The sequence below is a fragment of the Homarus americanus genome, unplaced genomic scaffold, assembly GCF_018991925.1.
Source record: "Homarus americanus isolate GMGI-L3 unplaced genomic scaffold, GMGI_Hamer_2.0 scaffold58074, whole genome shotgun sequence".
Classification (NCBI taxonomy): Eukaryota; Metazoa; Arthropoda; class Malacostraca; order Decapoda; family Nephropidae; genus Homarus; species Homarus americanus.
In genome coordinates, this window is record NW_024729094.1 from 1,939,464 (window position 1) to 1,961,647 (window position 22,184).

General features: G+C 43.4%; 2 protein-coding genes across 3 annotated transcripts in view; one reads left to right on the plus strand and one right to left on the minus strand.

Moving 5' to 3' along the window:
• Window positions 1–15,863, plus strand: part of LOC121866320 — a 29,497-nt gene extending 13,634 nt beyond the window's left edge. The window contains exons 5-9 of the mRNA XM_042365940.1: window positions 1,073–1,176; window positions 8,508–8,681; window positions 9,769–9,885; window positions 10,137–10,379; window positions 15,083–15,863. Coding sequence (XP_042221874.1) covers window positions 1,073–1,176; window positions 8,508–8,681; window positions 9,769–9,885; window positions 10,137–10,379; window positions 15,083–15,229 — 785 coding nt within the window. The 3' untranslated portion in view covers window positions 15,230–15,863. The remainder of the gene's footprint in view (window positions 1–1,072; window positions 1,177–8,507; window positions 8,682–9,768; window positions 9,886–10,136; window positions 10,380–15,082) is intronic.
• A 17-nt stretch (window positions 15,864–15,880) lies between these two features.
• The window catches only part of LOC121866304, a 37,098-nt gene continuing 30,794 nt past the window's right edge, over window positions 15,881–22,184 (minus strand). For both annotated transcript variants that reach the window (XM_042365913.1, XM_042365912.1), the window contains exon 8: window positions 15,881–15,992. In XM_042365913.1, coding sequence (XP_042221847.1) covers window positions 15,959–15,992 — 34 coding nt within the window. In that variant the 3' untranslated portion in view covers window positions 15,881–15,958. The remainder of the gene's footprint in view (window positions 15,993–22,184) is intronic.

The following is a 22,184-nucleotide window of genomic DNA, read 5'->3' on the forward strand; positions in this document are numbered from 1 at the left end:
CACAGGTCAATTGGCCCATCTCATGTCATCACAGGTCACTACAGGTCATCACATTGGACTTGGTTGTTACGTAGATGTAGTGACGAGCAATATTTTTATGCAGAACAAAGTTAATAATAAGAGTGTCGTCCATCCTCCCCCTCCCCCACACAGGTAGCCTTCAGCAACGCCAAGGGGATAGCAAACAGTGAGGTGGATAAGGACACCGCCGCCTCCATCCTCCGCCTGGGACTTGCTACAAGAGGCGACTTCTCTTACACTGAAGAAGGTAGGAAGATTTTGGTCTCTGTCTCAGCTTTACCTTAGTCACTGTGTCTCGCGGCCTTGTTGTAAATTTTTAGGACGAAATCTCGAAAAACATTTGGAGGAATTGCAATTTTCGTATTTTTTTCCTTAATTCTCTTTTTTTTATATAAGTACGCTCCGTCCACCCGAGGACACTATGTGTGGGGCTTCAACTGTTGACAAACGATCTCCAGCGACCGACCGAACGCTTCCCAGTGACCTTTCCAATACCTTACTCAACCAAATCAACCTCGCCTAACCTAACCTAAAATATGTACTTCCATCCTAGGACAGGTAGGTTAGTTTGGTTAGTTGACCTTATCTACAGTAAATCATATAATGTAGCAGTCGCGGGAAGTGGTCGTGTGAATGGAACGGTTGCTAGATTATGTTTGGGGGTTCCTGTTACATTTAACGTTCCACCCTCGTATAAACAGTCATTATGGCGTGGCCGAGAGGCAGCGCGTCTACGTATATTAGTTTCCAGGACGAAAATGTAGTCCAATTAATATTACGGATATTGCAAGTCATCCACATGTGTGAACAGTTTGCACCGAAAATGCCCTGACAGGTCACTTTTATGTAACGAAGAAAATTTCTAAAAATTATCATGGTCATGCATCTTAATTGTTATCTCTACTTTTCTTTTAGAAAATGTAACAAAACCCGGGAAATTTTGGTCATTTACACATAATTCACTCACTCTCAGCTACACATACAGAACACACACACTTATAGTCCCAGAGCACGAGACAACATATACTGTTATCTCTCCTGGCGTCAATAGTGGACATCTACGAGGGGAAGGAGAACCCCGTCCAGCTGCGGCGCAAGTACTCGGTCAGATACGTCTGCAACTTCGACCTGTCTATGTATCCCTTCGACAAGCAGGTGAGAGAGTGTGGGAAAAGAGCACGGTGTGTGTGTGTGTGTGTGTGTGTGTGTGTGTGTGTGTGTGTGTGTGTGCGTGCGTGCGTGCGAGAGTTAGAAAATGTGACAACGTAGGACTTCCAGAGTCTCCAGAAGACATAATAACCTTGGCTGTGAGAGTAGGCCAGACGTGCCATACACTAGTAAGGTAATAGATATATGCAGTTTATTTACCGTCACATTACATTAGGAATCCCTCATCATGATCAAGTATTTATCAGAAGTCCAATTAGTAAGACGCCCCAGAGCAGTTGGATATTCAGCATAATTATCTAAAACAGATCATTACTGGTATCTTTAACTACCAGTTTTATTGAATTATTGATGTTTCGCAGGACGTTTGCCCACCCTGTGGCGCCACACGCCCTACGGAGAACCCAGAAGTTTTATAATCATGTAGAGACTTCACGTTTTGATGTCGCCTCCTTATCGCTCAGCGAACGCAACCGTTCACACTTATGAAAGTAAACTGGAACACTAAGGTTGCCACATGATACTGAGTAGGATTGAGTCATATCCCGACCCCGGTGCATGTGCTGTGGGTAAGTTAGTTTTTATTCAGTTCTTCACCGGCCGACTCAGAGTTATAACCTGTCTAAAGCTCCTCTCATAGAAGGTTCGAGCCCGGCAGTCTCTGTACTTTACTCAGAGAATGACTGTACACCAGTATAAAACTACCGCAGGACTTATATTATATTAAATCCTTGCTATAAGATACTTACATTTAACTAAGTGGAAAAGTGGACAGTCCACTATGATCCCCTAAGAGAACTAAGAGTGAAGCATTCTGAGAACCGTTCGACCAGATCCAGCTACCACTTAACCTCAACAGAGTGAGCATTTACACAATAACGGTGTGTGTGTGTAATAATAATAATTAACAGTTTATTAAGATAACATGGCAGCCAGAAGGCTGGAAATATAAGAACATAAGAACATAAGAACATAAGAATGGAGGAAACTGCAGCTTGCCTATTGGCCCATACTGGGCAGTCCCATTTACACCCAACCCCTATTGCTCATATAAGCATCCAACCCATGTTTGAAGCTATTCAGCGTATTCGAATTAATGATGATATTTGGTAACTTGTTCCATTCATCCACTACTCTGTTTCCAAACCAGTGTTTACCTATTTCACGCCGAAATCTAAATTTGTCTAATTTAAAACCATTATTACGAGTTCGCTCCTCGTTGGATAGTTTGAGTACCTTTGTAATGTCCCCTTTGTTTAACCCTGACTTCCACTTATACACCTCTATCAGGTCGCCCCTCGCTCTAAGTCTCTCGAGGGAGTGCAAATTAAGATGCTTTAGCCTGTCTTTGTACTCAAGGTTCCTAATGCCCGGGATTAGCCTTGTCATTCTACTCTGAATTCTTTCCAAGGATTCTATATCCATTCTGCATGAACAGAGATGATAAGTTACATATGGTGAAATCAGGAAGTGGATCACTTGATTGACAAAAGCTTTCAATGCAAAAAATATAAGAAACATAGAGTCAACATACAGATAACTGTAGAACTGTTACTGTGGGAGCTGGTCTTGTAAACATTTTTGTGACCTGATATTGGCGCCAACAAGTCCCCACTGTTTGGATGGTCGTCGTACCAAGGTGCTAAGCTCCTCCCTCACTACAGGTGCAGGTGTTTAGCATATCCACCAAGTGGTCCGGATAGGTCTTTCAGCTCACACAGGGTGTTGGAGATGGTTCTTGTTCCTCATGTGATGTAGTTAGGAATTCATAGTTCCTCACCTGGGTGGAGTAGGGAGTCCTCATTTCTCTCTGGTGTAGTTTGGAGTCTTTCTTGGCTTCTCATCCAATGTTGGTAGTGGTGAGTGTACGGCGGACCCTGGGTGTGTCAGGTCCGCGTCATATCAACATTGACCGCTGAGCACTGATTTTCACTCTTAACATAAGAACATAAGAATGGAGGAAACTGCAGCGGGCCTATTGACCCATACTGGGCAGTCCCGTTTATACCCAACCCCTATTGCTCATATAAGCATCCAACCTATGTTTGAAGCTATTCAGCGTATTCGAGTAAATGATGATATTTGGTAACTTGTTCCATTCATCCACTACTCTGTTTCCAAACCAGTGTTTACCTATTTCACGCCGAAATCTAAATTTGTCTAATTTAAAACCATTATTACGAGTTCGCTCCTGGTTGGATAGTTTGAGTACCTTTGTAATGTCCCCTTTGTTTAACCCTGACTTCCATTTATACACCTCTATCATGTCGCCCCTCACTCTACGTCTGTCGACGGGAGTGCAAATTAAGATCCTTTAACCTGTCTCTGTACTCAAGGTTCCTAATGCCCGGTGTAAAGGCCTGGGACTTTGGGATAGAAATCCCTTACCAGACCAATCAGGTTCTTAATAAAGGAAAGTCAAGGACCATGGTTTTCTGAGGAATAGCAAACAACCGTTTGAGATTGACATCTCTTTACTATAAAAAATATAACACAAAACTCTGACACCACTCAACAAACAACAAATAATTTCGGGAGTCAAACAATTAATGCAGTCAATAGTTAATGGAGTTAATCAATTAAGGGAAGCAAACAATTAAAGGAATCAAACAATTAATGGGAGTCAGCAATTGATAGAATTGAACAATAAAGGGGAGTCAGCAATTTATGGAATCAAACAACCATAGAATCAAACAATGAACAGATGTTTCCTACGGCAGTGGCCCTGGGGGAAGGTTCTGGAACACGGTGATGCCCACTCAGGGTAGGGAAGCATCCATTCAACTCCACACTCGAGCGACAGCGGCAGATTGTCTTGAAATGGCAGGAGAACACCGGGGCACAGACGGAATGAGATAAATTGACGGTCGTGGCATGTGATAGTGGTAGATGACCAGAGAATTGACAGTCTATAGGTGAAGGTCTGGGGACACAGCCCACGAGTCCAGGACCTATGATGAGATCATAGCCAGAATTTGATGAACAGCCGGGTAGCTAGATAGTCACTGTATGGCGGCTGGGTTGAATCTGCCGGTGACCCAGATAGTTGCTGCCGTTCTCACCTCTGTCCAACCGCCCCAAGTGTCGTCCGCACCAGCAAACGAGAGAGTTAGCAGCAGTAACGAGCAAGAAGATTAATCCGGGTGTAATAAGATGACCAGAACTGAATTGCGTAATCCAGGTGAGGTCTCACAAGCCATAGATATAATTTTAGATGACCTCGCTAGTCTTGTAGCTAACACTCCTTTGTATGAACCCAAGTACTTTTTTAGCTTTGTTACGAGCAAAAACACATTGTTTACTTGGCTTAAGATTCCTACTTATCATTAGTCCTAAATCTCTCTCGCAGTCGGATTCCACAATGGCATTGTTGTTCATCTGGTAACTGGTTTCCCTGTTTACATCTCCTATACCGAGTACTTTACATTTGTCCACATTGAATTTCATCTGCCATTTTTCCGACCATTCGAAAAATTTGTTTAGGTCGGCCTGTAGTTTTGCAGAGTCCTCGTCAGATTGAATTAATCGTCCTATTTTAGTGTCATCAGCAAATTTATTTATGTTGCTGTCCTTGCAGATATCTATGTCGCTTATGTATATAATAAATAATAATGGTCCAAGTACTGAGCCTTGGGGAACTCCACTAGTGACGTTGCTCCAATATGATTTAGTGCCGTTTTTGCTCTCTCGTTGTTTCATGTCCCGTAACCATGCCCTAATCCATTTAAGGATATTACCTTTCATGCCATGCGCTTCTACCTTTCTAATTAGTCTTTCGTGGGAGACTCGTCCACCGATTCGAAAACTGATGAAAAGAATGTTAATTGATTAGTCAGACATGAACGCCCGCTTGTGAAGCCATGTTGGGAATCATTGATCAACTTGTGCTTCTCCAGGTGATTTCGAATAGAGTTTGAAATGATTGATTCTAGTAATTTGCCACTATTGATGTTTGACTGATTGGGCGGTAGTTAGAGGATAGTGATCTATCCCCCTTCTTGAAAATCGGTATTACATTCGCTATCTTCCAGGATTCTGGTACTACACCTGTTTGTAATGACATGTTAAACAACTTTGCTAAGGACATACTAAGCCTTACATTCCTTTAATACTCTGGCAAATATCTCATCGGAACCAGGTGACTTATTAGGCTTCAGTTTGTCTATTTGCTTATTAACATCGTTACTAGTCACTACTATCTCGCTTAATTTGTTTTCTTCACTATCTCTGAATAGAGTCGGTGCCTCGGGTATCATGTTTACATTTTCGGTGGTGAAAACTGTTGAAAAATATTTATTCAGATTATTGCTCATTTCTCCGTCGATATCAGTTAGCTCGCCGGTATCTGAACGTATTGGTCCAATCTTATCTCGTGTTTTAGTTTGATACATTTGGTAGAATCCGTTGGGGATTGTCTTCGCCTCCCTTGCTATCTTCAGTTCATTATTTCTCTTTGTTTTTCTTATCTCGGTCTTAACCCTACAGGCCAATACCTTATAATACTCCCGGAGGTAAATTTCGCCACGATTTATCCTTCTACCTATAGCCTTCCTTTGGCCAATAATGTTCTTTAAATAATTATTTATTCATTTAGGGTCATTGGTGTCTGATCTGAGTTTTTTGTATGGTATGTTCTGCCTCTGTACATTAAGTAACTCATTATTTAAATTGTCGTGGAACTCGGCAATCTCAGATCTCGTTATCAGGTCTGTGTCATCTGTCAGGTTCACCCCCAAGCGCGACACCCCCTCTCTCAGCTGCCTCTTTAAACTATCAAAGTTTGCCCTTCTGAAATCTGGGACTTTCATGGATTTCTCCTGACGTCTCACCTGAAAATCTAACTGGAATCTAATTTCTTTGTGATCGCTGTTTGCAAGTTCGTTCCCTACTTCAACATTGCTAATGAGGTTTTCTCTGTTCAACAGAACTAAATCGAGTATATTATTACCCCGGGTGGGTTCGTTTATATGTTGACTGAGGAAACAGTCCTGGATTGTTTCGAGGAAATCCTCTGATACTGAGTTACCCGTAAGGTCAGACCAATCTATTTGGCCAAGGTTAAAATCGCCTACTATACAGACTTTGTTGTGTATGGAAGCCCTGCGCATTTCATCCCAGATAAGTCGCTCATAAACTCTATCAAGATTGGGAGGTCTATATAGTACTCCTATGATTAATTTTTCCCTACCGTCGATTAATTCTATCCAAATTGTTTGTTTTCCGCTCAGTTTTTATTTCCTTATTTATTTTACACTTCAGATTATCCATGACATAGATTGCTACTCCGCCTCCTTTCCTGGACGGCCTATCGGTATGGAACAATTTTTAATCCGCAATTTGGTATTCGACAGATAACTCACGTGAGTCTAGGTTGATCCATGTTTCAGTGAATGCTATTATATCGATTTTTTTGGTACATACCAAGGCCCTAATGTCATCTATTTTGTTTCTCATACTTCTACTGTTCGCGTAGTAGACTTTTAAGTTAGTCGTGTTCTGAGTCCTCCCTTTACCGCGTTTAGGTCTAAACTCCCTGTCTAATTTAGTTTTGTCATCATTCCTAACACTATTTCCCTGTAATCTTTCACTTTGTTTACCCGCTCCCACTGCAGTCTCCTCCACCCCCGTGCCCATATGTTCCCCTAGCAGTTTACAGACTTCTATATCTTTTGAACTGCCCCCTCTAGAAACCCAGCCGGGGTTGCCACCCCATCCCGAGACAGGTGTACCCCATCCCTAGCATAAAGGTCCCTTCTGCTGTAGAAGTTGTCCCAATTGTCAATGAATGGGAATGATATTGACTTGCAATATCGGTCAAGACGGCCGTTGACACCAACTGCCCTTGTCAACCATTCATTGCTAACTCTCCTTCTAGGCAGGACACCACATATGATAGGGATCCCTCCCTTAGTCCTAATACGATCTATAGCTGTCTTGAACTTATCAAGAAGCTCTTCACTCCTACACCGGCCAATATCATTGCCTCCAGCACTGAGGCAGATAATGGGTTTGTTCCCATTACCAGACAAGATATTGTCCATCCTGTCAACTATATCCCCCACCCCAGCCCCTGGCAAACACACCCTCATCCTATTTTTATTTTTACCACAAAAGGCTCTGTCCAAGTACCTTACCTGTGAGTCACCAACAATTAAAGTTTTTATACCTTCCTTGTCAGCCCTGTCCCTGACTGTACTAACGTCCAATTCGTCTGTCAAGGGACTGAACGAGTTGGTACACTTAGGTGTTGTTGTCGTTGTTGTCGTATCCTTGTTGTGTTTCTTCACCACCAGTTTGGTCGTCCCTCTCCTCACAACCTTCCAGTCCCCAGAGTTATCGTCATTCACCGGCTCTCCTTGTCTCGTTTCTTCCTTCATCCTTGCTATCTCTTCCTTTAATTTCAAGTTTTCTTCCTTTAATTTCAGGTTTTTTTCCTTGGTACTCTCTAACTCGGCCCACAGAAAGGCGTAACCCCATTCACAAGTAGCACTAACCATATCTGATAATTATCCCCTGGAGCAGAGCTAAGCAGCCATGACCTTTCCTCTAGTGAGGTTAGAACACAACTCTTAACAGTTGTCTCTTTCTTTCGCATTGAAATTGTCACTTTTCTATATCACTTGTGGGTTGATCGTCAATCTTTGCACTGTACTGTTGGTGTGAGGATGTTGATAAATCCCATGAAGGCTGAAGACAGTATGTGTGTTGTGTGTATGTGTGTTATAATTTCTCTTAGATAATCGCCCTGCATGTATAGTTAATTTAATAAGTATTGTTGTGTAATGTATTTATTTTTAGTCAAAAGATGTACAGGGTACATTAAATTGGAGAATGCAATCCTTGGATAATTCTAAACCACAATGTCTCTTTGGTAAAATGTCAGATTCTGCATAGTTTCCATGTTACAATACATTTAAGATGTTGTATTAATGAGAGAGAATTTGATGTGAAACCCTCGTAGGTTTTTGTAATCATTTATTCACAGATCTCTACAGTGTGACTCCTCTTTGTTACAACCTCAATGCAGGTCTGTACACGTCGTACCATTGATTGTCTGACGCGTTCCAGAATGCCTGGACTACAGTATGTTTAATTTGCTCGCTCCTGTCACGAACACATGGGCATATGCACAATCTGACATTTTAGCATAGAGACATTGTGGTTTAGAATTATCCAAGGATTTCACCCTCCAATTTAATATACTCTTTGCTGAATCACCCTGTATAACTAATATAATGAAAATGAAGAATGAGAGAGAGAGAGAGAGTATGTGTTTCATTTTACTGTACTTTTAATGTACGTTCCTCGCCTGATTGCAGGAATGTCATCTTGTGTTCACCTTAACGTCAGCACCTCGTCAGTACTTGACTCTGAGACAGCTGCACGAGCAAGGCGTCGCCTTCCTCGGATCCAAGGAACTTATCGAGTACACCATAGAGAAGGTTACCATGGCGACCAGCAACTCCAGCGACGACCTCTACAGTGTCCAGATGGTGAGAGATGAACGGTTGAGGTGATGATGTTGATGATAGTGATAATAGTGGCGAGAGTGATGATAATGATGATAGTGTTAATGGTGATGTTAGTGATGACAGTGTTAATGGTGATAATAGTGATAAACTGATAATAGTGTTGATGGTGATGATGGTAATGATAGTGTTAATGGTGATAATAGTGATGAACTGATGATAGTGTTGATGGTGATGCTGATGACGAATGAAAACATGGAAGAAAGGAAGTAGACCGAGGAACCAATGTGAATGGGAAGAGAATGCAGAGAAAGAGAGAGAGAGAGAGAGAGAGAGAGAGAGAGAACAATATAAGAATAGAGGAAACCGCAGCGGGCCTATTGGCCTGTAGTATAGGCTGCTCAGTATAGGCCCTATACTGAGCAGTCCCGTTTACACCCAACCCCTGTCGCTCATATATCCGTCCAACCTATAGTTTGAAGCTGCCCATCGTGTTCGAGTTAATGATGATGTTTGGTAAAGTTTTCCTAACACCTTGTAAAGTTTACCATCTCAGGTCCACAAATCATTACTCACTAACTAGACATAAACCTAACACTTGACCTAAAATTTACAGTAGGTTCTAAAACTGAAGGCGACGTCCCCAGCAAAGCCCAGACAGTACAGAGAGTCGAGTGAAACTAAACTAAAGACTTCTGACACTTCATATTACGTTAGAAGACTCACAACCACAGTACATAACCTTCAACACACACACCCATATACTGTACCCACTAACTTGAGTACAGCAGCAACTTATCTCTGATCTGTGTGTGTAATAATAATAATAATAATAATAATAATTAACGGTTTATTGAAAGAGCATAGCAGCCAGAAGGCTGAAAATATACAGGTACATAATTAGGGAATGGGTTTCGATTTACAAATAATATACAAGTAACATAAGTGGTACAATTAAGATATATAATAACTAGATGGGGAAAAGCTCAAACTACAGGGCATTTCAACATAGTGACAGTGCTAGTGATAGTGTGTGTGTGTGTGTGTGTGTGTGTGTGTGTGTGTGTGTGTTTCACCCCAGGTGCACGTTGTTTGTTATTTCTCATCACAGGTGACCATCGGGTTCCGTAGGCGTTATGGTTACTATGTTCTCACCACCTACATCCCCTCCATCTTCTTCGTCTGTATCGCTTACCTCACTACCTACTTCAAGCTCTCCAACTTCCAGGTAAGAAGCGAATTACTCTCAAATTTTCCGACTGCATTTCTTGAGTCGTATTTTGAAACGAAATCATATGAAATTACCCCGTTGGAAATTAGTCTTTTTAACGGGTGTCTTACGGCACCCTTGGTTGAACTGACACATATTTTCTCATTTACCATTAATAAATTTCCTAAGAAGCTCATGACTACCACTGTTTCTGACCAATAAAGATCTATCTTGGTGTTCACAAATCCCTCGGTCATTGGTCCACACAGGTGCGCGCTATTGTGTCTCTAACATCAATGCTGGTGTTGACGACGCTCTTCAGCCAGACATCATCACAGCTGCCCAGGACTTCCTACTTCAAGATGATCGATATCTGGATGTTTGGCGCCATTGGGTGTATCTTCAGCATCATCGTCACCCAGACCGTCGTCGATTTTATCCATGAACCAAACGAACCGCAGAAGGTCGTCCCCATCAAGGTCCAGGAAGGAGGGATGCGAGTGACTAAGGAGGTAGGTGAGTGACCAGGGAGGGAGGTGAGGAAAGTGAGCCAGGGAGGAATGTGAGTGACCAGGGAGGTAGGTGAGTGACCAGGGACCCATGGAGGGATGTGAGTGACTGGGGAGGTGAGTGATTAGGAGGTAGGTGAGTGACCAAGGAGGTAGGTGAGTGAACAAGGAGCCAGGGAGGGATGTGAGTGACCGGGGAGCCAAGGGGGGAAGTGAGTGATCAGGGAGGTAGGTGAGTGACCGGGGAGGGAGATAAGTGAGCAGGGAACCAGGGAGGGATGTGAGTGATCGGGGGGGTGGGGGGGTGAGTGAGCAGGGAGCTAGGGACGGAGGAAAGCAGGTAGGTGAATGATGAGGAATGGGGCAGGTGAGGCCTTCCTCCCTCCCTACCACACTTCCCTTACTTGCTTATGGCAGTCCATCGAAGTCGATGACGACGTTGCTCCAGATGAGATGATTGATGGGTTATGTGTTATTCCTCTGATGCCACCGTAGATGACTATGGAGTCCAATCCTGGAGGCGCAGATCTTGTTGCATAGGTGACAGGGATGTTGTTCATTGAGAGGAATTATGCCTTGAGCCCTCTGATGTCGTTGGGCTCGTTTAGTAGCTCTCTTTTGGTTCAGTGAGGTCTCAAGTCTTTCCGCTCCTCTGTGGCATGTTAAGCGCCATAAGGAACGGTCTGAGGCTAGTTGCTCCAATGAATTTGGTTGGATATTACAGCACTTGAGTAGAGTTTTAGAGTGGTCCTTCATATCTTTTTCTGTCCTCCCGCCGAGCGGTTTCCATGTGAAAGCTTGCCATATAATATTTTTCTTGGAAGCCGATGGTCTGGCATCCTGATAACATGTCCAAGCCAGCGCAAGTGTCTTTTGGCTAGCATGGTTTCAATGCTGGTCGTGTTTGAGCGACGATATAGTTCTTCAAGAGTCACTCTATCTTCCCAGGATATTCCAAAGATACGCTTAAGGCATCTAGTGTGGAAGTTTTCCAGCATTTGGATATGGCGTTTGTAGGGCATCCAGATTTATGAGGTATATAATAATGTAGATATACAGACCGCGAGATAAACTGCAGTCTTCGTTCCATAATTGAGGTCATTGTTGAAAAAGATTCTTTTTCTCAAACGTCCAAATGCAGCCGAGGCTAAATTGAGTCTGGTTTGAATTTCCATATCCAGTGAGCAGGTGCTATCAAGGTACTTAAACTAATTTACTATTTTGATAGGATCTCCATTAATATAGAATTGCGGTGCTTCTATTGGTGGAACAATGGGCTGGACAAAAATCTCAGTCTTCTGGATGTTAATTTGCAAACCAAGCGAGCTGTAAATACCAGAGATCACGTCCAGTGCACGTTGCGTAGATTCTCTGTTGTGTCATTATTGCACAGTCATCTGCATACTGTAGTTCTATAACCTGAGTTGTTAAGGTCTTTGGGTTGGCTTCCAGACGTCTAATATTAAAAAGGCTACCGTCAAGATGGTACCATATGCCCACACCTGCATCAGGCCCAAGTGCATTGTGTGAGAGTTGTGCTACAGCCAGCAAAAAGATGTTAAACAACATAGTTGCCAGCACACAGCCCTGTTTTACGCCCATTTGAACACTAAATGGTTCTGACTGCACACCACCCACAAGTAACCGGACTTGCATTCCATCATGCATCCGGCGGAGGATGTTTAAAAATCTTGGTGGTACACCGACCCTCTCCAACAGAGTCCACAAAAGTTCTCTGTTTACTGTGTCGAAAGCTTTGGATAAGTCAATGAAGGCGGTGTAAAAGTCAACATTTTGCTCTCGGCTCTTTTCTTGAATTTGCCTAGCCGCGAAGATCATGTCTATTGTAATGCGATCCTTCCTGAATCCACATTGGGATTCAAGAAGAGTGCTCTCCGTTAGGTGTTGGATAAGTCTTGATAACATGACTTTTGACAGGATCTTGCCAGCAACTACAAGGAGGGAGATGCCCCTGCTGTTACCACAGATTGATTTGTCACCTTTATTCTTATAGATTGTTATGATATTTGCATCTTTCCAAACCTGGGGGCTGGTCTCTGTGGCCCATATGGTGAGTAAGAGGCTATGGAGGCGCTCAGTCAGATGGGGACCTCCATGTTTCCACTTTTTATAGGAGTGGGGCTTCATCCAGGAGGTGCAGGGTCGGCATGGGTGGGATGTTATCCAGTGCTGTAGGAGTTATTGGAATAATTTGATTAAGAAGTGTGTTGAAGTGCTCAGCCCATCTTACTGCAATCATTTGATTGCTTTTGTAGAGCGTGGTGCCATCTAAAGATCTTACTAGTGTGACATTTCTTCTTTGTGGGCCATAAATGGACTTAACTGCCTCATAGAAGCCGTGTGTGTTATTGACATCAGCAAAGGCTTGAATTTCTTGTACTTTTTTTACCCACCAGTCATTTTCCATGCTGCGTAACAGTCTTTGTGTTTCTGACCTGATGTTGGTTAACCGGTCCCTCAGTGTTTGTGATTGAGGATTTGATAGCACTGCATCGTGGGCTAATTTTGGGATTTTGAGAAGATCATGGATGGTAGGCGAGTTCTCATCAAACCAGTCCTGATGTCGCTTTTTTGAAAAGCCAAGTGTTTCCATTGTAGCTTCGCTCATTGCAGTCTTCAACTCTTTCCAGCCATCTTCCACAGTGCCAGGTTCCATAATTTCATGGGCTGGGAGTTTTTCGGTGATCTTGTTTTTTAATGAGTTAGAGGTTTCAGGATTACTGGGGGTTTTAATGTTAAGTTTATGACTGGGGGCTTGCCTCAGGTGTTGGGGTCGAATTATCATGCGGATCCTGGATCTTATTAGCCTATGGTCCGTGCCACAGTCTGCACCCTTCGTGGCTCTTGTGATTTGCACCTCCTTTAGGTCATCTTGGCGACTAATAACATAGTCAAGGAGGTGCCAGTGGTTTGATCGAGGATGTTTCCATGAGGTCTTGTATTTGGTTTTCATCTGGAACCAGGTGTGAGTGATCGTAAGATTGTATTCTGAGCACAGTGTAAGGAGCCGGAGTCCGTTGTTGTTCATCTTCCGTACTCCATGCTTGCCCAGAACTTTGTCCCATGTTTCATAGTTTGATCCAACTGTAGCATTGAAATCCCCTAAAAGAAGAATTTTGTCAGTTGGTGGTACATCTGCAAGAGCAGTTTCCAATATACTATAGAAGCGGTCTTTTGTTTCTTCATTAGCATCAAGGGTGGGTGCATAAGCGATGAAGATGGTATCTCTATGTTTGTCTTTGGTACCCCCAAAATGTTCTACACTGCTGAGGGTATACACAAACACTTGTTAGCTTGAAAATATGTTCTTATTCTCGTACGGGAGATATACAGGGGAACTAATAAGACAGAGCGCTTCCACACCTTAAGGACTGGTGATCTTAACTCTTTGTATCCCTCTGCGCTGGCATGTACAGATGCCAGCATTCACAAGCTGAACACATAAAATGTAAATATGATAATTCACATACATAACATGGTGCATAATAAATGGAAATATTACATAGGATTAATACTTGTTCTGTAATACTTTACTATACATAATTAATAGAGTAATATAAGAATACACAGCTTAAGGTACTACTTCGTGTCCATATTATACAGTAACATAGCGACCTTTGACCAGAGGGATGCGCCATGTCATGAGCCTTTCGTTTATTCCAGCAGGCGTTTCAGGGATATTGCGAAGGAGTGATGTATTGACAGCGAAACCCATCTCATAGTCACGGCGCGTGTCTTCCTGGAGTCCCCTCCAGAAAAAGGTGTAGCCCAACCCCCCACTTCCGTCAGCGAGTCCTCCCCACTCAGTCGGTTTTCACTAAAAGCAGCAATATTTATGTTATATCTCTTGAGCTCATTAGCGACCAAGGCAGTTCTTCTCCTTGGTCTTTCTATCTCCCCTCTGTCCAATAAGGTTCTGACATTCCAGGTGGCAATGTTAAGTTCTTTCTGAATCTGATTATTTTGATTGTTTCGACTGCATTATGGGATGACTCGACGGCTGCAAGAGTCAGACAGCATTTGTTAAGGACCACCTTCTCTAGGTCCCTCTGTTAGGAAGCAGTTGGGATCTGCTTGTCATGATGGAAGCTGCCGAAGAGACATTCTGCCCTGTCCCATGTCTCAGCGACCATCACTCCACCACCACCTACGTGCAGGTCGGAGCTAAACACTTCCAGTCACATCCTTGACCTGTGCCCCCCACTCGTTCCCATCGCCATAGGTCTTTTCGAGATGATGATGAGATGAGGGTGATTGGAGCAAAGGTCTTGAGCAATGAGTGGATTTTGAGTGGGTATGATGGAGCGCAAACACCACTCCCACTACCTTGGCCTCCCCCAGTTGCTCCGAGATCCCCTACTGTATTAGCCTGGGGTCGCTGACACCCAGTTACCGTGTGCTGCCACGAGGAGGCTCAGTAGGAGTCTTGGCAATGGAGAGGCTGTGTCCAGGCAGGAGAAGACTGACGCGGAGCTGCTTTCCCGTTCACCACAAGGACGAGCTAACGGGAATAGCTGAAAGCGAGGGATAACAAGCAGAGCAGTGCACCTCAACACTATCTTAGTGTTACTACACTAGACGCATCACATTACTTTGTGTGTAAACACACACACACACACACACACACACGCACCACTCCCCACCCCCCACCCCCCCCCCGTATCTCACCACTCTCTTTATTACAGAGTTCGACCAAGCAGTCCGGTGGATGGCGTCCCCGAGGCCAGGTGTCAAGAGCAGCCACCCTCATGTACTGGGCTCGCGTCATCTTCCCCATCCTCCTCTCGATCTTCATATTCTCCTACGTCACTTTCATCGCCGCCCAAGGCTGAACCACATCAGTATATATGGTGTCCCTAATCAACACGTAATCCGGAGGTCATTCACACAGTAGATAATTATCATTCTCCAATCTTTACTAATCTTTACTAGTCTTTCGAGACCTCTCGGTGTTGTCTACGTGAAGTGAGATGTTTATACCACATTTATTATTTACAGAAGAAATGTAATGTATAACATAATGTGTCTCATCAAAACTCATTACGGAAATTGTTTAATACGCACTTTGATACAATCCTGGAACTTGGGGTTTTTCTGTCTGATTCCCTCTCTTTTACCACCGTTTGTGGGGAAAACATTGCATAAAGAATTTACACGGAAGAAATTGAAAAAATAGAGGAAACTGTCATGGGAAAAAATTCACTAGAAAAAGTCACAAACCTAACCAAAATGGACCTAACCTAACCTAACCTAACCTAGGCTAAGTTAGATATATATCTTAAGTGTAACTCCCAGCAAATCAGTTACATTAGGTTAGGTTAGGTTAGGTTAGGTTAGGTTACGTTACGTTACGTTAGGTTACGTTACGTTAGATTAGGTTAGGGAAAAAACACTTGGAAAATGTTCCCCTCAATTTTTGCCTGTGGAGGTAGATGTCATTTATTAAAAGTAATGATAGAGTAGTTTACTATTTTTATTCATTAGTCCATCATTAGAGGTTCCCTGAAGCCAACAGTCCTTGCTGATCTTGAGGAAGATCATCTCTGGTCGTCCAAGCTGTTTTATACTGGGCAACACACTCTTACGTCTCCATTACTGAAAAAATAAACCATATATGAATATTTACAGATTTAATATTGTGTGTACAATCAAAGACAAAAATCGTGTGGTGGTTTTGCCCGAAGATTAATATAACTCGTGAAACATTATGAGGCAGAGCGCACCAAAAGTTCAGCCCTTCGGCATAAGTTTTCAAAAAAATTTCACGACAACTTTTGTCTTTCCTTATATATATATATATATATATATATATATATATATATATATATATATATATATATATATATATATATATATATATATATATATATGCAAGTAAATCACTGTAGGTGCGCGTGATCTAGGTATATGCTGATAACCACAAGGAAAGAAGAAAACACGAAGTATGTCTGTGTGTTTGTGTGTGTGTGTGTGTGTGTCCGCACGAGAATCTCGGAAACTACTTTACCGATCTGTAGTGATGATGGATGGTGTTATATGTAGTAATGATGGATGCTGTTATATGTAGTGATGATGGATGATGTTATATGTAGTGATGATGGATGTTGTTATATGTAGTGATGATGGATGATGTTATATGTAGTGATGATGGGTGGTGTTATATGTAGTGATGATTAGACAATAAAATAATAACAGTTTAATGCTAAAAAAATATACTTTGCTGTACCGTTGTAGTGAAAAACATGGTGGAACTTACATACACCGTTAATGAACTATTGATGGAAGAAGAAGTTTTGGGGACTGAACAGTGAGACAATGTGGAGCCTCCCGGAGGGTGGCCTCCTACCGTTGCCTAGCGGATGAGCAGCCCGAAGGGCGGCGATTCTGCTAGTATATATGTAACCGGTCGGAATTTACTGGACTTTAATTTCTCACTTGACTTGGGGTTTATTAAAGATTGTTAGATGGTAATTGCAGTGGAAGCGCCCCTTTGAGAAAAATCCCGAACCAGCACAAGAACACTTAAATCTACTAAACAAAATGACTTGTCCGTGACCCGTGGAAGGATAGCGTCTGTGACTGGGATGAATGAGACACACTGTAAAATTTTAGACACTTATATTCCCTCCAACACTACAAACACAATCAAATAATGGTATACCAATATGCGCACCTCTTAACTTGAACTTAAAACACTACTCTGGGGAATAAAAGTTATACATGATATTGAAATTATTAGAAACTCAGGCAACAATAAATTTAAAGTATTAAGAAATGTTGCTGGCACACATGAAACAGGCCTTAGGGGCTTTCAACAAAATTATATCACCCCAACCGATGCACAATTCCTAACCTAGCTTAAACACTAATCTGGGGAACAAAGGTTATACCTGAGATCGGAATTATAAAGAAAAATTAAATGCATTAAAGGAATTAAATCACAGTATCACTCTGGTTCCACTTAGTGACACAAACATTCAAAAACAATACTATCAAAATCAATTATGAACTATGACTACACATGTCAAGATAATATCAGTAACTGATTAAATGGTACTAACTACACACAAAAATATTGTCACTATTATTGAGATGTTACTGGGTCCACCAATACTCATGAACCATGCTCCACCCAACCCAACATACACCCGGAATAAGGGAGATAAAATGTTTCTCTAGGTATCCCCTAGACTCCTGGTCTCAGTGTGTGACCATTAATCTACTCAGATAGCCTCAGTGTACTCTCAGTGCGTCCACGGGCGGGAAGAGAGAACGCCAACAGGTGACTATGGCCAGTAGGTAATACTTCTATCTGACCGAGGACACGTGGTGTGGTGTTGTGCACCCACGTGGTAAGAACTGATCACCCAATGCTGATGCTGGCCCAGTATCGTTTTAGTTGTCGGGAGCACTCGTTCACTCAAGAGATCCTTTGCTCCCCGCTAACCAGTGACAAGCCTGCACTGATCGTTCCAACGGCGACAATCGCCAATCATCAATCCTCAACGGCAGTCTCAAACGGCAGTCAATCTCTCTCAGTCAATTTCTCTCAGTCAATTTCTCTCAGTCAAGTGGGTTCTGACGGAAACCCTGAAATGAACTCACTGTTAGCTCTTGTTAACTTTATCACTGCCCTATCTAAACCCTGTCTGAGATTGAATGAGACTTACTTGTTATACTGCAATAGCGCAACACAGGTGACTAGACCACGTGACTATTTCTGTGGACGGACGGGCAGGGATGTCCTGTAGGTCCAATCGCTTTCACGTGACTGAGGACCAGCCAGCGTCGCGTCTCTCCAAGGCGCTAGCTTAGGCCTATGTAATGAAACGGATCTTGTTAGAAGAAGTAAGTTAGGAGGTTATAGTAGTAGAATATTATAGCGAGAGGAGTATAAAAGAGAGGAAGACTTTGGTAGCGTGGCCGTGATAGTTATTTACTCTTATCGTACACTGGTCGTGTCTTACACGTCAATACACATCTATTACGTTCTTAAAGGCGACTTCTCAAACACTGCTTCGTTACAACTCTTTATTAATTACGAACATGACATGGACACATTAATAACACCTTCTATTGAAGTTACTAGGACATTATATTTACGTTACTAGGACATCATATTACGTTACTAGACACTCTGATTCTCGGACACGAACATGAAATGAATACACTTCCCACGTAGGTAACTCATCCCATGGAACGCTCTGACAAACACTCACGTGACCTAGGGAAGGCCTAGCAGGGAGACTGCTTAGCTGGAACACTGGTGTCGGGAGGGCGACTGCTTAGCTGGGACACTGGTATCGGGAGGGCGACTGCTTAGCGGGGACACTGGTGTCGGGTGGGCGACTGCTTAGCTGGGACACCGGAGGGAAGTCTCGGTCCTGACCGGAGGCGACTTGCCTCCGGCCTCTGACTTCGGCTCGAGCAGGCCTGGTGGTGTAGTAGCTGGCCACCTTGTTACAAGACAACTCTCTCTCTGCGAATCGCCGAGGGAGGACCAGGACGTCCTATATATTGGGATGCGAGCCGTCAGGTTCAGCTGGCCGGGGGGGGGGCGGCGAAGGGTCTCTTTACATTTGACCCCGCAAATGTGCGGTCAGGCCTGGACCTTTTCAGAACTATCTGGGAAAGTCATCAGGCGGGGCCGTGTGTATATTGGGAGAGCAACCGTGAGAGTTCCCCTACACTTGACTTCCCAAACGTCGGGTCAGACTGGAGTTTCTGAGATGTAAGGAGAAGTCGTCAGGTGGGGCCGTGTAACACGAGAGGCCTTGAGTTGGGCTCCAAGGGTTACAAGTGACCTGGCTAATTGTGAGGTCAGGTCCGGCCTTTGTTCAGAGAGTAGGTTATTGTATATTGGAAGAGGGTCAGCTGGTGCCTTCTTACATGTTTTGTTGGGGCCACATGTCACATGGGAGGGGAGCTAGTTGATTTACAATCCTTGGTCAACCGCAGAGTTACCCTATACTTTTGCCCTCGGCTAATGTCCGGTCAGACTGGAGTTTCTGAGATGTAAGCTGTGGTCTGACAACCCCTCACTACACCTCCCGCCAAGACCAAAGCTTTCATGCTCAGAGAACTGATGATACATTTAAAGTAGACAGTAACATCATGTGCAGTATCTAACATAGTCCCTCAGGCGATAATGCATCCTTACATTTTACAAATCATAACCCTAGAGACGTATGTTTTTCTACTGGCATAGTTTGATCTGACAAAGCTTACTATACCTCCCGCCAAGATTAAAGCTTCTATGACAGGAGAAAAAAATAAAATACATACACAGTAATTGAACATAGAGTGATCAAAAGATCCTTCATATCTAGCATAGTGTCCGAGGCAAACTTGCAAATCACATTCTACAAACAAAAACAGGTGTTACATTGCCTAACCAGGCCGTGTCAAAATAATAATTCATCTCAGTCAGTAAATGGCTACAACATTGTGTTTGGTAATACAAAACATTGATCAAATGAACTCATAGAAAAAGTGACTAATCTTTTTAAAAAAACATTCTTTGTAGTACATGTTAACAAAAATCAGAGAATTAAATACAAAATACAAAATGCTCCTACTTCACATGTTAGGGTGTTATATCTTTTTATTACACATCAGCAACATCAACAACATCAGTACATTTGTTGGGTCCAGCATGGCTCAAGTCCTCCATCCAGCTGGTATCTGAAAATAAGGAATGCTGGCAGCACAACAACGGTAGTCGATTGGTCCTTCTGATTATCCACCTTTTCATCGTCGACTTTCTTCTGATGTCAGCACAGCGTCTCTTCTGTCTTCACATAGCACGTTTTTCTTTCTTCAATACCGCACTTTGTAGGTCGTGTCACCACATCTGACTTCTTCTCACTTCCTCCTGGTTTCTATAATATTCCAGATGATTTTTCTGTTCACCTGCGCTTCCTCTACGTTTAGAGCATTTTCATATTCCAGATGAATTTTCTGTTCATCTGCGTTTCCGTCATATTCCAGATGAATTTTTCTGCTCCATCTGTATTTCTTTATACATCTTCGTTTTCAACATATTCCAGACGATTTTCTGTTCATCTGCCGCCGGCCCTCTCCGGCTGGGATGAAAGCCGGTCCACTGTTTGGGCTGTCGTCTCCTTAGATAACTCGTAAGGCAGGTTCCGCGGACCAGGCCTCGCCCTCCGTACGTGAGTGTCGGCGAGACCAAAGACCGTCCTGTCTTACACCTTCCACAGTGGTGAATCCCTCCCTGGCTGGGCTCACCAGGGTTCGTTGTGTGGCACTTCATTCCACACTCCTTAACTTCCTAGTAGAAAAATATAAACTCTTCTTAATCCTAGACCAGGTAGGACTTGAAAGAAGTGGGGTGGTGTGTGGCGGGTGTGGTGCTGCCTTCCTCACGCTGCTTCTTCTCTTCGTATATGTGCTGTGGACGGATTCCGGCTAGCCATGGGGCGGTACTGTGTGTGACATTTGACAGAAACAATCCTAAAGGGATGATGGATTAGTTGGAAGTGCATTCGCAAAAAAAAACAAATATTTACTTTATAAGTTACGTCAATGTTTGGTAACTATTATTTCCGTCACGACAATTTTCTCATTAGGCTGGGTCGGGGAGTGAAGCTCTGCTCACTACATTGAATATTATTTATCACTACGCGTCAAAGAGTACATTACAAATCATACTAGCATAAAAACACACTGAGTGAAGCTCTGTAATTATCGCAATATTAAGTAACACTAACCACCGATTTCAAAGCATAACTCACGGGACAAAACATATGGGGATTGGTGGTCACACCTAGGGGAGGCGAGGCGGGGCGCGGCTGCGGGGCGCGGCTGGCCAGGCCGGCGCGGCGCGGGGCGGGGTGGGGCGAGGCGTGGCGGGTGAGGTGGGGGGAGCCGGGGCGTGGTTGATCGGGCCAGGCCGGGGCTTTGCGGGGCGGGGCGGGGCGGAGCGGAGCGGGGTAGGGCAGGGCAGGGCGGAGCGAGGCGGGAACGGATGGGTACGGAGGGTGAGGTGAGGGTTAGGACAGGGAGGAGGATGTAGGTTAAAAGACATGTTAAGTTATAACAGTTAGTACAGACACCGCTTCTATCTCTAAAACACAATGGGTACATTTAACACTGACCGACAATTAAAATGCACTTGGGATACTGAGAACTTCACAGAACGCGGGGAACACTGAGAAATTATATTAAGCACTGAACATATTTCTAGAAAAAAAAAATTCGCGCATACCACGACGAGAGACATTTACTTGAGCTGTAACGGTGACACACTAGGCCACTTTTCACGCTACGACACGGGAATTACTTATTACACAATTGTAGACAAACTTAGACTGAAACAAATGAAGGATGAAACGAGCCAGGTGTTATGGCTAACCGAGGGAAGGCGTGAGTTTACGTTAAGTTCGCTGCTACCATTATAATAACTAAGCGAGGGAGGCGTGAATTACATATATAGTTCGCTGTCACCTATAACAAGAGACAAGGAGGGCGTGAGTTACATATAGTACGCTGCCGCCAATATAATGAAACTATATCTTGCATGAACTCCTTATCACGCACTTTCGAACAATACTCAAACAACGAGTCAGGTGTTATGGCTAAAATGAGGGAGGGCATGGGTTTACGTTAAGTACACTGTTACCAATAACAAGGGACGAGGGAAGCGTGAATTACGTATAGTTCGCTGTCACCTATAACAAGGGACAAGGAAGGCGTGGGTTACACATAGTACGCTGCCGCCATTGTAATGTTACGAAATATTCACAAGAAGAAGATTACATATAG